Here is a 15,982-nt window from a genome sequence, read left to right on the forward strand (position 1 = left end):
TAGTGATTAGAATAAGGGCACTAATTTGGAACATTCGTAGTCAGGCCTAGATACCTCAATTTAAGAACATCACATTGGCACATATGGAGATTAAGATGGTGAAGAGTATAGAAACTGACATGAGCAAAGTTTGGAGACGATCTGGGGGAACAGGAGTGCTGTCTTGAAGCATCTGAAGAGCTGCTGTTCAATAGAGCAAATGGACCAATTCTTTATGACTACAGAAGGTAGAGGTTATTAATGGGTAGAAGGAAGGAGACAGATTTCAGTCTGACAAGCAAAAACTTTTTAATATCTGAAGATTTCGTAAGTTGGAAAAGGCTTCCTGGAATGGCCATAAGTTCCTATTTGGTCACAGCAAAGGTTCAGAAAGACTTGTTATCTGTGGCCTGGGAATGAGAGGGTGGTTAAGTAGCAATAGGGTATAAGTAAGATGATAAGATTTCTAAGGTTCATTCAGACTGAGCATGTATGAGTCAGTTAGCAAACTGCTTTCTTTAATTAAATAACAGCTAAAATCTCGGTGTGATTAGTGATCATTGAAACGTACCATGTAAAGTCAGTTTAATAGGTCTGATATGCAGTTAATCATTTCAGAGCCCACACACAGCTATAATCTTCCCTCCAATGAGGGAGCCACAAACTGGGATGAAATAAATTATTTGTGCACATGTCCTTCACTACTAGAGAAGTTCTTCATGGGCATTAATTGTATCCTATTCATTTGCTCTGAGTACCTAGCACAGCATGATATTGTCAACAAAGTTTAAATGGAATCAAAATGAAAGCAACAATTTCCATAACAATGAATGGTTCTGGTATTGTTTTATTTTTCCCAACATATCTTTAAAAAATTACACATGAGTATTTGCTTATAGAACAGTACAGTCTAAGAAAACCAATAAAAGAAGAATCTGAACATACACTGAAAGCACAGTATATAGATGACATTTTGAGCCCTTGTGGAAAACTGTATGGCTCAGTCTGAATTGACAAAGCTATGTTGGAATCTCTCAGGAATTTCCCTTCCCATTACACATCCACTTTAGACTATAAATGTAAGTAGAAGAACTGTTTGTATGCATTAGTTACAGCGGTATAATGATATATATACAAGTGCTTACCTACATGTAGTTCCCAAAAGATCACTACAGTATTGGCAGGAATATGCACTGCCTTGGAGGAAGACTCAGGATAAGATATTATTCAGGTCAAGCTGAGTTTTATCAAAGCCAAAGTATTTCACAGGCTTAGCAGAAAGGACAAAAATCAAGAAAATTAACCTATACTTATCTCTCTTGAGATTTATCACTGTCCAGGAACAGAAATATTCCTAATTCTGAAGGCACCATCACATATAAAAGGACTGACACACAACCAAAGAAACAGGAAACCCCTTCACAGGCTCTGCTACTCAGGGAGATTTGTGAGCAAACATCCACAAGCATGTAGTGAGTGTCTCAGGGACTGGGTGCTGCCACATCTACCAAGCCATTTTAGGGCCATTAAACTGGGAAAGGAGGAATGAAAATGTAGAAGTAGAAAGTACATATAAATCCTATTGACTTATTAGATGTGTGTGAAAGTACAGGTCCACCATACAATATGCTAGATCTAAACCAATACTGTGGAAAGGATGATCAGTACATACAACTACTTAATGCATGGCATGATCTTGAAAAGGAATAACCTCAAATCTCTAAACAACCTATCTTTGAAGACCTATCATCTTCCACTTATTTTAAATAATGGCTACATCATGGGGCAAAAAAAAGGCACTGTGAGCTTTTGGGGATATTCTATAAGTAGTTCAAAAAATTATATATATAGAAACTACATATACCCTTTCATGCCCTTTGTGGACATGTGAACAGATTAAGGATAAAAAAACATATTTTATAGAATGCTCATGTTGTTCACAAAAAGAAAAACATTACCAACAGTAATATGCCTTAAAAATATGAATACATGATGCTTAGAAATCCATACCAAAACAGATTATTTGTTTTCCTTTTCTCTCTCAGATTTGGAAGTTCAGAATCCCTGAAAAATGATTTTAATGATACTTAATATATCATTTTTTCCTTGTGGAAAAAAGGTATAAAACATTCTCTTTGGGAGTCAAAAAAGGAATCTTTTCATGTTCACAGAACTAAAATTACTTAATTCTGTGATGGGTCTTTGGCTTGAGTGCTCTATTTATCAGTGGTCCTTACTCACGTTTAAGGATTTAATTGTTGTGGTTAGCAGAGCACAAGAGTGCCCATTCTTTGAGGATCCTCCAAGGTTCAAAAGGGAATGCTTCAGGTTCACAGGAGACTACACACCTCCTAGGAATATAACATTGATTTAAAAAATAATTAGAGACTGATAAAACCTAGCTAACCTTAACACATTTAGCTATGAATCCAAAGGGATTTAATCATATTTAAGATGCACTCCATCATTAATGCTACATCAATGAAACTGTAAATATTAATTTTCTACTTTCAAATCTGTGGAAATATGGATGATAAAAAACAAGTTAAAAGAAAAATCCATATGCATACAGAAAAGTAAAATTTCACACTCCCTTTAAAGAAGAAAAAAATCTTAGACTCAGGTCCTTTTTATTAATAATATAAAATTCTATAATCTCTTGACATTACAAGTAGTTTTTTTACAGTTAAATTTCACATTAAAGACAAATACTGTTTGGCTTAGGGAGCAGAAAGCTGAATAACTTAAACTTATGTCCTTCATATCAAACACTATATTTCAACAGTTTGAGAAAACCTTTTCATACATTCTGGATTCCAGATCAAAATATAAATTCTTTCTTTTTCAGGACATTGAAATTAATGAGAATTAAAGGGATATATTGACCTGTGATATGGTTCATTTAGGAACATGGCGCCTTTAGCAAAGTCAAGCTTCCATAACTCATAAAGCCAAAGGAAAACACTCTGGATTCTTCAATCTCAAGTCAGCACTTGCTATTTCTAGCCTTTCTCCCACCATAAACTACATCCTAATTAAAATCAATATTGTTAAAGATTAAATGATGAATAAAAGCTATTAAAGATGCCCTTAACTCCTGCCTCAATCTTTCTTAAAAAATGTAGGTATGCTTTTCCATTTTGGATGCCTCAAGCCCCAGCAGCCCATGCATTCTGTGAATCAATCCATGGTAAATAACTGTTTGGGTTCTACATTTCTATGAAATAGTAGCTCAACAAAAGCCAGCCTCAGATGAACAGATTAGGTAAAATACTTCAGTTTGGGATTACAGCGCTTCTCTGATTAGCTCCTTTCTATGGCTAGGAAGTTGTAACTATAAAAGAATGTAACAAAGGAAAATCTCTAAGGCCAACAAGCATCTGTATTTGATACAGTATACACAATGACAGAAGCGAAATTCTTTATGGCACTTTTGTTTTCCAAAATACATCAACACAGCTATGCATGTTAGAAGGCTACCAGTTTCACAGATACCTTTTTAAGTTGTAGTACTATACTATGTAAGCACTGTTAGGGGAAAAAAATCTCCAAATTCTCCAGAAGCAGAAATAATTTAATCCTACTTTGTGGTAAAATGAGGGACACAATTAACATTGATTTCTACTATTGTTTCTAAATTTAAAAAGCCCAAGTTACTTCACATAAGACTAAATTCACCTATGCACTGTAAATTGCACCAAACATTAAGGCAGTAGTCAATAAAGCCTGTTCATATTGAGTCTTTACTGTTCTATACCATTTCTCACTATCAATAAGATTCCATTCCCACCGAAACTTCAACCCAAATGTGACACCGTCAATTTCAAGTAAAATATTAGAAATACAACTAAATTTAGGAAAGTCAAGTCAGTGTTACACAGTACTGAAAACCAAATAGACTTAAATATTTAATATAAACTTATTTAAAAAGAAGCCTTAAATAATGTTCTCCTGGCTTTAACATTTCAGTTATTTCAGTGTGAAGAGGCATAGTTTAAGTGCTTCTGTGCATATTCATGAACTTAGTCCTCCATAGACACTAACTATATACTGAGGTACCTCTCGGAAGTAGGTGTGCTAAAGTGAGGGAAAGGCTTTCTGATTTACTAAACCAGAGTGAAACAGTACTGATGAATGTTCATGTCTTTCAAAATGACCCCTGTGGAAATGATTCAACTACAAAATGTAGTCACCATTATAAAAGCAAGGATGGGGAGTTCTGCATATACATGGAAAAAGAAAAACAATGGCATAAATCACTTATTTCCATAAGGTTCATGTAGAATAGTGAGCACAACAATTTCAGGTGTTACATTTACAGTTTTTCAAAATCAAATACAGATTTCTGACACTGTCAAAATCTTAACTCCCTGGGAAAGAATGTTATAACAATCACATGCAAGGGAATGGAATTGCTAATGAATCTGTAAATTTTATTTTAAAAAATCTCAGAAACATGGATGCACTTCCAGCGATATCAGTATCTTATTAAATCTTACATTTTGATCACCAATTAGAGACATTACCTTCATGAATAAAACATTTTATAAAGCTGAGCTTTTTATAATTGTAGAAGCAATTTCCTCAGTAAGTGTCCAACTATTTAAAAAATCAAGGGCTTTAAGCAAAGATCTGCTAGAAATTTTACAATTAAAAACAAATCAACAATGAAAACAGAGGCAGCTTCTAATAAATATTTAGTTTTTGTTGTTAAACTATTTAATTTTGGTTTTGTTTATAGATTAAGTTTATTAGTTTGAAGCCAATTTTAACAGGTAAAAATTATTTATCATTTTGAAGTTTTAAAAATATTGTTTTGTCAATTTTAAATTTTCACTCTTCTGGTTAAGGCTACTTCAGATATAAAAGGTATCAAACTGCCCAAAAATACTCTGGAGCTGTTGCTACATAGACAGACAGTGTGTCCTTTTAAAGGATCGTCTGCATTTTGACTTGCATTATGTGATCAAATATTAATTTTAAAAAATTATCAAAAGTTAAGTATTGCATTAAGAAAAGAATCCATCTCAAAATGTGAATCATGAACCTTGACAGTGATTCAAAGTAATTGTTTCACTTATTTAAATATCCAGATTTGAATGTAAAAATGTTTGCTAAATATGATTAATGTTCTCCCTATTTATTTAAGAAATATGATATTTCAAACTTTTGATTATGGCATATGCATTAATCTATTACATGTTTTAAAATTTAGGTTAAACCAGTAATTCAAAAAAGGCATTAAACCATTATTAAAAAGTAAAATAAAACTTCAAGAATGAAAATTTATAATGCTATTTAGATTTTCTTTAAAAGACTTTTGTCATTGACACTGTTGAGGCTTTCAAATTCAATAGGTGAATGATGACTGCATTTGTTTAGCCAAACAATTCTTTCAACTGGAGATATTAAATGTAAAGAGTCTTTCTTCTTCTGCTCCTGTTGTAGGTTGTTCTGCATCTCAGCAACAGGAAAGAGAAGCCAAAAACAACTCTAAGGTGAATAAAGGCATTTGTTTCATGGTACAATGAGTGGTAAGTCAGTTCTTCTTATAAAACATTATGAATGAACTAGATATAACAATAGGTTACCTCAGTGATACAAAACAGTAGAAACAGAAACATGGAGAACAAAAACATGTCTTTTAACAGTATAATTTGGATACGGATGATTTAAGGTTTCATATCAGTATACTAATTACAAAGTAAAATGCAGGCCAAGCACCTTACAGAACTGAAAACGTCCTACATAGGCTGCTTATATTCTTTCATGTATATCCTCTCCTAATATCCTACTGCCTACTCATACTATAATGCACTTTTAAAAAACATACATGTACATCATTCTTCAGTGGACTCCTTCCCTAGAGATCTGCTTCTCAGAAATGTTCTTTTAAAAAGGGGAATATATAAGCAATAGATGATGACACCAAAATCTGCCTTTGTTCCCCAAAAGAAAGTTTCAATACAAAAGAGCTGGCAGCATCTTCCCCGTAAATAACAATTGGCAACCATGGGTGGCCTTGACTCAAACTTGCAATGACAACCAACTGGCTTTAAACTGATGCACCTACAACTAGGGAGATTTAGGAATACTTTGTCAATCCATAGATGTAGAAACAAAAAACAAAAAAACTACAGAATGAAAACAAACTTGTTTTAAACCAACAAATAAATGTAGCCAAAATACAGTCCATGATATATTTGATTACTGGAATAACCATAGTTGAAGACTTAAAAAAAAAGTGACATTTTTTGTAACTATAGTAATGAATTTATAAAAGGTTTCTGTTTCCAAAGATGTTATTGGGGTCCACATATTCCTTGACAGACTTCAGCATCCCCAAGCCGACATCAGAGATACTTTCCTTTAGCCACTGCTTCCGTAACTTGCCCACTGGAAAAACAAAATCAAAAATGCTTCAATATACACTATGATGCTGGGAACCAATCAATCTTGTTACCATGAATGAACAAACACTGTGTGATAAATGCTTTTATTCAAAAATGAGAAATGTTTTGCTTTATTTGATTTATTGAGCCCACCAGACTATCAAGCTCATTAAGCCCAATGTATTCCCAGGGGAAGGCTGTGCTCCTATGTCTCCTTTCTCTGTAAACCATGAAATAGAGATGAAGGAAGCTTACACTGAGATTACAGCCCATTTTACAAATAACAAAATGAAAAAAAAACCATGTATTTCAAAAGAACCCACCCCGTCTTAACTACCAAATCATGCCAAAATTTCAGGAAAAATGAAGTTAACTCAAGAAAAATCCAGATGAATTTGCTGGGTACACAATAGTGAAAATGAGAGAATATATTTTAAGGAGCACAGAAGTGTGAAAAAAAAAAAGATGAAAGTCTGTCCCTTCACAGACTTAAGGAAAAAAACCGTGGTCATGCAGCTTTCCATTTATACTTCCTTTTCAAATCACTTTAAAATAAATTTGCATATTCCCAAATACTGGTTTCTGTCTCCCTTTCGTTTCTCCAGAATTAGAGATTTTTTTAGGCACTTAATAAATCAAATACCTAACCCATATTAAACTTATTCTTGTTTTTTAATATATACAATTTAGGGTTCCCCTTTCTTTTTTCTCAAGTCTTGCTAATTTATTCTGAGAATAATGAAGTACCATAATAGTTATTAGTATAAGTTATATATTAAAAGGCACTCAATTAAAAAATTCTTTTTTCTAAATAGAACTTTTTAAAAGAAAGGATATGTACTTAATCTGTAAAAGAATTCTGAAATGTCCATTTTTTTTCACATAAAAAAAGCAATTAACTGACTTATCTGTGGTAAAATAGATAAATCTTCTAATTTACAGTTAGTTATTTGTGGTTAGCACTTCTCAAACAAACACATTATTGCAATAATTAAATTCATATGGTCATTTTCCACAAATGTTCATTAATGATCCAAAGGCATCAACAGTCATTTATAATTGGTCAACCAAAATGCAAAACTGTCTCTCATTAAAGTCTGCAGCCTGTCATTCTAAAATGCACTCCCATTTATCAGGCTTTTGGAAAGAAACCTTAAATACCATTTTAAGCTCAACTCAAATCACCTTTATGCCCAGTTCTTCAGGAAACCATCAAATTGTCATTAAAATCAGAATTATACCCTCAAAAAGTAAAACATTTCTGCATTACTTCTAGAAATAGAAAAGCATTGCTGGTGCTACGATGGAGGGTGGGGAAAAATCTTAAATTCAAAATGAAAAGTTATTTAAGTTTTAAGGGTACTCTAAAACCAGAAGCCAAACATGTTACCCTACTCATGCCAGTCCACCACTAAAAGATGTTATACCAAGTCCACCTACTATCTCCCTACAGGACAAGCCACCACAATTTTTCGTACTCAGTTTTCTAATCTGCAACAGGATTAGAAATTATGTGTTCTAAACTCTATCAACTCAAATATTCTATGATCTTAGGCACCTAAAAAATTACAAATCAGTTATTACCAGATTTGCTCCAAGATGTTAAACAACAACTATTCTGCAAGTGGGAGAAATGGCATTAAGATAAACTATCCACACTGAGGCAGTTCAAGAGAGAGGAGTGAAGAGCAGTCATTGCCAGTCTCCACTGTTATCTGTAATATAGTTTCACTGAATGTGTGTCCTGTGGTTATGGATGTAATTGTCCTGAAAAGACTGCAAACAACTGCTCCAACAAGATGGAGCACATTAGAACCTCAGCAGGATGCCCAACAGCTAGCTTATCTGCCTGGTTTTACACCTCTAGTAATAATGCAATTCCACAAGGAACTGAACCATCATCTGAGAAGCCACCCAACAGCCATTGCATATTTAATGAAGTCGCTCACGAAGTGCTGGAAAACAGAAGGTGCTTGGAGTGCATCATTAGTTCTGTCAGAAGGATAATTTACACATCTATCTTGTCAAATTTTCTATGGTTTATACTTTTACAATAATCAATCTAACATACATTTGATTAGTGAACTAGAAAGTTAAAAAAAAAAATTTTTAAAAAAAGACAGTACAGCCAGCATGGCTGTGGCTGCTCATAAACATATTTGATGAAAGAGCTTAACTCCTTGGTGGCAGAGGTCTGTGAGCTTCTTCTGCCACCGATAACAGAATTTGAACTGGGGTTAGACATCATGGTTTATGCAATTAAAGGGACTAAGGATCTTTGGTTTTGCTTAACAGTGCAAATCAACTACACTGTAGGACTTGTGTACAAATAGAAATTAGAAAAACAACAACAAAAAACCACAAAGGGCCTAATTCCAAAGAGGGATCAATGTTTCCAAGTGGAAGACTTTCATTACAAAGCTAGGGTCACTTTCGGGACTTGGAATTGTCCAAAATGATATTTCAGGGACAGATGCTAGACATTATATATCCTGCCATAACCCACTGAATGTACTGGGGGAGAGTATAAACTACAATGTAAACTATAATCCATGCAATGCAGCAGTGCTCCAAAATGTATTTACCAAATGCAATGAATGTGCCACAACGATGAAAGAGGTTGTTGATGTGGGAAGAGTGGAGGAGGGTGGGGTATATGGGAACCTCATATTTTTTGTGATCTATGTATCTTAAAAAAAAAAAGACAAATTTTAAAAAAGCTAAAAAAAAAAAAAAAAGCTAGAGTCATTAATTATAAACTTTTTGTACAATCCTCACCAAGCATTCAGAAAATAGCTGATTATACTGACCTGTACACATGTAATACATATATACACAACTATGTAGTAGTTGCTTGAACATTTTTAAAGCATAGTTTCAGAAATGGGAAAAAGGATACTCTTACTTTTATGTATTATGCCATCTGGAGGAAGGAAGTATGGATGAAAAACCAATGTGTCTAAAAACAGCAAATAATGGGCAGCCTAAGACTTTTCAATATTCCTTAGATGATATTTACCCTGAAGAGACACATGTACATTCATACCATATGAAGCCTATTTCTCTTTCTATGCCTGGATTATCCAATGTAGGTGGTCCATGGCTACTGACCCAATCATTTTCCTTTGACTTCTGATTCTCTAGAAGTATAAACCTAGCCTGAAAGTCAACAAAATAAACAAAACAGAGACCCTGTATTTCAAAACTCACTATTATGCTAAATATAATACCCCAAATACTTAAGCCACCTTTCAGAGTTTTAAATATATTTTAATATATTTCAATATATTTAAAAATATAGTAAATACTGAAGATTATAGAAAATGAATGAGAAATGTTTCATCTTTTTACAATTTATTTCTAGTGGTATATGTACACACACATTAGAAAAAATGAGATTTTTGTGTTCTTCCACAATATACAGCAAATATTTAAAATTTAATTTTGAAATAGAGAAAATGGAAGCTTTGAGGGATACTCTTTGAAATCAGGGGCTCAAAAGTACCCTTTAGATGCTAACAGTTCCAAAAAATAATGTGTTTCATTGTTTGATGAACAGTATAAGAAAATGAACAGACATGTTCCTAGAGGGAGTTGTGAGGGAAATATTGATATGGTGGTGGCTAGTCTAGCCATCAAAAATTATCTAGAACTACTCTCTGTGGTTTAAGAGAATGGAGACTTAGCAGAAACTACCAAATATTTCCATCTTAAAAGGGATAAATCCAGGAGTCTACTAAGTATAGAGTTCTCTTTAGATAATGTTAAAACTTTTGAGTCTATGAGTTTGATTACAAGGTCAAAAAGATTTATTATACACTTATTAAAATCAAATGCTGAAATGTGCTATAAACTTAGAAGATTAGTAAAGCTCACAAACAGAAATAAAAGGTGGCCAAAGCAGAAAACATATGATTATTATTAAAACAACTTTATTTTGAAATTTCTAGTTTGAGCATCTTGGATACCTTTTTTAAGTACGTTTTTACAGGTTAGATTTTAAAAAGAAAACCTAGACTCATCTGCTTAGAGGAATGAACTGAGGAGCATTAAATTTGTATTTCAATATTTAATTAATCCACCAAACTATTGGGTATTTAAGGAACTAGTAATGGATAGATATCCAGTCTCTTGACAAATGAGGTTCTAGCTCCTGGAACTTATTGGGTACTGATGAGAACAGAAAATAAAGGGCAACTTCCTTTTTTTTTTTTTTTAAGATTTATTTATTTCTCTCCCCTTCCCCGCCCCCCCCACCCCGGTTGTCTGTTCTCTTGTCTATTTGCCACGTCTTCTTTGTCCGCTTCTGTTGTTGTCAGCGGCACAGGAATGTTTCTCTTTGTTGCATCATCTTGTTGTGTCAGTTCTCCGTGTGTGCGGCGCCATTCCTGGGCAGGCTGCACTTTCTTTTTGTGCTGGGTGGCTCTCCTTACAGGACGCACTCCTTGCACGTGGGGCTCCCCCACGCAGGGATACCCCTGCATGGCAGGGCACTCCTTGCACGCATCAGTACTGCGCATGGGCCAGCATCACATGGGTCAAGGAGGCCTGGGGGTTGAACTGCTGACCTCCCATGTGGTAGACGGATGCCCTAACCACTGGGCCAAGTCAGCCACCCAACTTCCATTTTTTTGAGGTACATGGTGATCTGCTCTCGATGAGGTTTCTTTAGGTGGTTTAATCAGAAAAGAGAGTTAAAAGTTGTTTGTTTGCTTGTGCTATAAAGCACATTTTTTGTTTGTATGGTTTTGGTGGAAATAAATGTTGAATGTTAGTCAAAAGCTTTCTAATTGAGAGATGCTAACATCCAGCCTTTAAGGGAGTATGAGGTGGGAATATGACTATTCAAGATTCTGTAAAAGGTACATTCAATGTTTAGTGGATATTGAAAGTCGTGTTTGATATCTTTATCAAATCATCTGACTATTTTCTATGAATAAAACCTCTGATATCAAGATAACAAAACATGGATTCTATGGCCTTTAACAAAGGAATGAAGATTTGGTATTTTTCTAAGATTTTCCTCTTATCATGAATATTTATAATGTCAGGTTTCTGCAAGCTTTCATCTGAACAGCTTACAGAATAGCTTTAAAGGCTTATAAATCCTTGAATAGGCCTTCTGGAGATTATGAAATAGGGGGAAAAAGACTCAGTCCATCTAAAGAAGCACAATCAAGTGCTAATCCTATTATGCATGTTTAGTTTTCCAGAGTAGTTGTACCATTTTACACTCCCAACAGCACTGTGTAAGTGATCAGGTTCCTCTGTATCCTTGGTCGTTTGTTATTGTCACTACTTTTTAATGTAGCCATTCTGCTAGGTGTGTGGTGATATATCATTACAGTTTTAATTTCAATTTCCTTAATTTTCTGTGTGCTTATTTGCCACCTATATAATACTATTTGATGAAATGTCTCTTCAGGTCTTTTAACCATTTTCTAATTGGATTGTTTGGTTTTATAACTCCTGAATTTTGAGAGTTCTTTATGTATTCTAGATACAAACCCTTTGTTGGATATGTGGTTTACAAATATTTTCTCTCATTCTGTAGTCTATCTTTTCAACCTCTCAACAGGGTCTTTTACAGAGCAAAAATTTTCAATTTTTGTAAGATCCAGTTTGTCATATTTTCCTTTTATGGATCTTACTTTTGGTGTCCAGTCTAAGAACCCTGCCCAGCTCTAGATTCTGAAGATTTTTTTATGTTTTTTTCCTAAAAGTTTTACAGCTTTATATTTCAGTCCATTATCCATTTTGAGTTAATATTCTATAAGGTATATAATTTAGGCCAAAGTTATTATTCTGATTATTTTTTTGCCTATTATGTGCAATTGCTCCAGCATCATTTGTTGAAAAAGCTATGCTTTCTCCATTGAATTGCTTGTGCCTCTGTTGAAAATCAGTTTGGCATATTTGGGTGGTCTTTATTTCTGGGATTTCGATTCTGTTCCAATGATCTACGTGACTGTTCCTCCACCAATAACATACTGTTTTGATTACTGTAGTTATATACTAAGTCTTAATATGGGAAACAGTAATTCCTTCCACTTTATTCTTCTCTTTCAAGACTGCTTTAGTATTCTAGGGTCTATGCCTTTCCATATTCATTTAAAAATAAGCTTGTATATGTCTACAAATAACCTTGCTGTCAGGGAGTGGTTGTAGCTCAGTGGTTGAGCTGTGGCTTCACAAGTATGAGGTTCCCAGATTCAATCCCCAGTACCACCTAAAAATAAATAAATAAAAATTTAAAAATAAATTAAAAAAATTTAAAACCTTGTTATATTTTGATAGGAATTGTATTAAACCTATATATTGATTTGGAGAGAAATGACCTCTTTACTATTTTGAATATCCCAATCCATGAATACTATATGTCTCTAAGTCTTTGGATTTCTTTCATCAGCATTCTATAATTTTCAGAATACAGATTCTGTCCAAGTTTTGTTAGATTTATATTAAAGTAATCATTTTTTTTTGGAGCAACAGTAAATGGTATTATGTTTTCAATTTGTCTCCATATGTTCGTTACTAATATACAGAAATATGATTGCTTTTTGTGCATTATAATGTATCCTACAACCGTGTCATCTACAAACAGGGACAGTTTTATTTCTTCCTTCCTAATCTGTATATCTTTTATTTGACACTCAGGTTTTTAACAAACAGCTCCCAAGGTGATCTTTTTGTTTATTCTTTTGAATAGTCTCTTTCTACTTTATTTATTTTTTTTTTAAAAGATTTATTTTTATTTATTTAATTCCCCTCCCCTCCCCCGGTTGTCTGTTTTTCTGTGTCTTTTTGCTGCATCTTGTTTCTTGTTTCTTTGTCCGCTTCTGTTGTCGTCAGCGGCACGGGAAGTGTGGGCGGCGCCATTCCTGGGCAGGCCGCTCCCTCCTTCGCGCTGGGCGGCTCTCCTTATGGGTGCACTCCTTGCACGTGGGGCTCCCCTACGCGGGGGACACCCTGTGTGGTGCGGCACTCCTTGCGCGCATCAGCACTGCGCATGGGCCAGCTCCACACGGGTCAAGGAGGCCCGGGGCTTGAACCGCGGGCCTCCCATGTGGTAGACGGACGCCCTAACCACTGGGCCAAAGTCCGTTTCCCTCTTTCTACTTTAAACCTTCTGGTGCTAGTGGGTTCTGTTAAGACCACCAAAAAAAAAAAGGCCAAGAGTAGCTACCCCATGATTATTCTCTGAATAAGGAAATAATTTTGGTTTGATATAGATAACCAATACTTAAAGTAAGGCTAGTTCTATTTAATTGAGTTTTTAAACTTCCTGACAAGGACTTATGTATACTTTTAACAAAAGGAACAACTTAAAAAACTTAAGTCATAAATTGAAATTAAATATACCGCTAATATAAAGTCTGTTGTTTAAACTGACCAGCTCGTCAGTTACAAAAACAAGCATTCTAAAGATTAAGCTAAGCACACTTTATATTTCCTATAGCCTCCAGTTCCAGACTACATCTGTTTTCTTTGATACACAAAACCAGAGTTAAAATAGCTCCATTTATCACAGCATGATTGTAGGCAGACAAACCAGCCTGTCTGTTTCCAGATAGCGAAAGCAACTGTTATTAATCACAATTACAGGCCAAACGCTCTAAAAGAAATTGCATCAATATTCTCCTAACCCCCAACCCTTCTACTCTGGAACTCAAAAATGGTACTGAGAGAGTCACAATGCTGCCTCAAGGTCAGTAAATAAAGATGTCTCTATGAATTCAATTTGAGTTTTAAGTTCATGATGTAAATTAAGGAAAACCTTTTCCAAAGCTAAAAAGCAGTGATCTCTCATGAACATAGTTTCGCATAAGTTTGGCAGAACAATTAAACCTACCCTTTATCTTAAATTTATATGAAAAAGTTTTTGCTTTATGAAACTATACTGAACAGTAATGAACATTTGAAATTTATAAATTATGATTAACTTTAAGTAGAGAAGCATTTATGAAAATTGTTACTTTTCTATACCTAATTTTATAGCTACTAGTGTAAGGAAATTTTTCTTTTATACAGATTGTAAAAGGTCTTCCAATAAAGTGATACCAACTGCAGGTTATAGATAAAAAAAAGTGTTAGACTATTGTTAAATCATATCCCTCAAGTTTATGGCTTTTTTTCAAAGAAACTGTAATCATTTCTTCAATAAGATAAAGGTTTAATAGTACAATTGGAGTTCCATTTAGTGCTACCTATTACTATTATTAACAACAAAAGCTACTATATTTTAAGCATCACTACACATAAAGCATTTTAGATACTTTACCTAGATTACCACATTAAATCTTACAACATATCTGTGAGATAGATACTATTATTTCTGTTTTGCGGACAACAACAATGCAGCTCAGAGAGGTTATTTCCCTAAGTCACCCAGTGAGTAAAGTGCAGAGCCTTAAGTCAAATGTAGATTTGATTCCCAAATCTATCTTTCCCCTCTTTATAAGCCTCTTGAACTTATAAGAAAAAGTTTAAGAGAAATGTTGATATGTAATGCATCTGTGGAAGAAGAGCAAAATGGCTGGTGCTATGGAGTTGTAGAAAAATATACATTATTCTACCTTACTTCACTGGATAATTAACTCTGCTAATACACTTTCCCAAAAATATTATATGAAAAAAGTTAAGCCTTTCAATGATAAAAATATAATCCTATATTCCAACAAGACCTGGTTATTAAAATGTTTGAAGCCAAACTAGCAAAAAGGCTATTATCACTCTAATTTAAAAAATTTAAACCTGTCTGAGAATTTGCAAAACTGCCCCGAAATTCTATGAGTTCTTGGGCATGCACTCAACTCCTCAACTTATTCACTATCTACCATGTAGAAGAGTGCCACTCACTCTTCTACATACTAGGGATACAGTGATGAACAAGATAAAGTCAGTAAACTCACTGAATTAAATTCAAATGGAGAACATAGAAACTACAAAAAGGAACTGGAAAGACACTTCTAAGTAGGTGACATGTTGGAAATCTGCAATCAGGAAATATAAAACAACCAGAAGGTAAAGCTGACTTATGGGCAAGAACTGAGAAAACAATAACATATCTATGATGAGAGCATTGAAATTTTCATTCATTTCTGTTTTGTTTTTTTTTTTCATCTTTTCCATTTCTGATTTAACATCTTAAGTAGGGCAAATAACTGACTTAGTGTCAAAATTAACGAAATAGAGGTTTCAATTTTAAAAGAAAAAGAGTAATGTTTAGTAATTCTTTTCATTGAACACATTTTTGCTAGTAGAACACATTTTTTTTTTTCACTACCTAGATATCTTGTTTTCCAAAGGCTGTCCATTTCAATCATTTTAGACTTGCCCATTTCAGATATTTTTGGCTCTTAAAGAAGAGGACTGCAAAGGATACTGAGGTAGGAGACCCTGAGTTCAAATTCTGGCTCTCCGATGTCTGCAGGGGTCGAATTTAAGACGAGATGGTGGTAAGTATGAACACAAAGAAGAGATAAAAGGGGGGCAAGGGGTTGCCTTTGCTTGGGGCTTTGCGGGTTTGAGGGTGGCTGGGGAGGGACGGATGGGTAACGTTGCCCAAAAGTGGGGGGAGGGAGGGGTAGCATACGAACCAGGAGAGGGTC

The 15,982-nt window shown here is 34.3% G+C and overlaps 1 protein-coding gene across 1 annotated transcript in view; it reads right to left on the reverse strand.

Moving 5' to 3' along the window:
• Positions 1-808: 808 nt before the first annotated feature.
• The window catches only part of AGPS (alkylglycerone phosphate synthase), a 152,797-nt gene continuing 137,623 nt past the window's right edge, over positions 809-15,982 (reverse strand). Inside the window, exon 20 of the mRNA XM_004476829.5 lies at positions 809-6,375. Coding sequence (XP_004476886.2) covers positions 6,254-6,375 — 122 coding nt within the window. The 3' untranslated portion in view covers positions 809-6,253. The remainder of the gene's footprint in view (positions 6,376-15,982) is intronic.

The sequence above is a fragment of the Dasypus novemcinctus genome, chromosome 7 (assembly GCF_030445035.2).
Source record: "Dasypus novemcinctus isolate mDasNov1 chromosome 7, mDasNov1.1.hap2, whole genome shotgun sequence".
In the NCBI taxonomy this organism is placed as follows: Eukaryota; Metazoa; Chordata; class Mammalia; order Cingulata; family Dasypodidae; genus Dasypus; species Dasypus novemcinctus.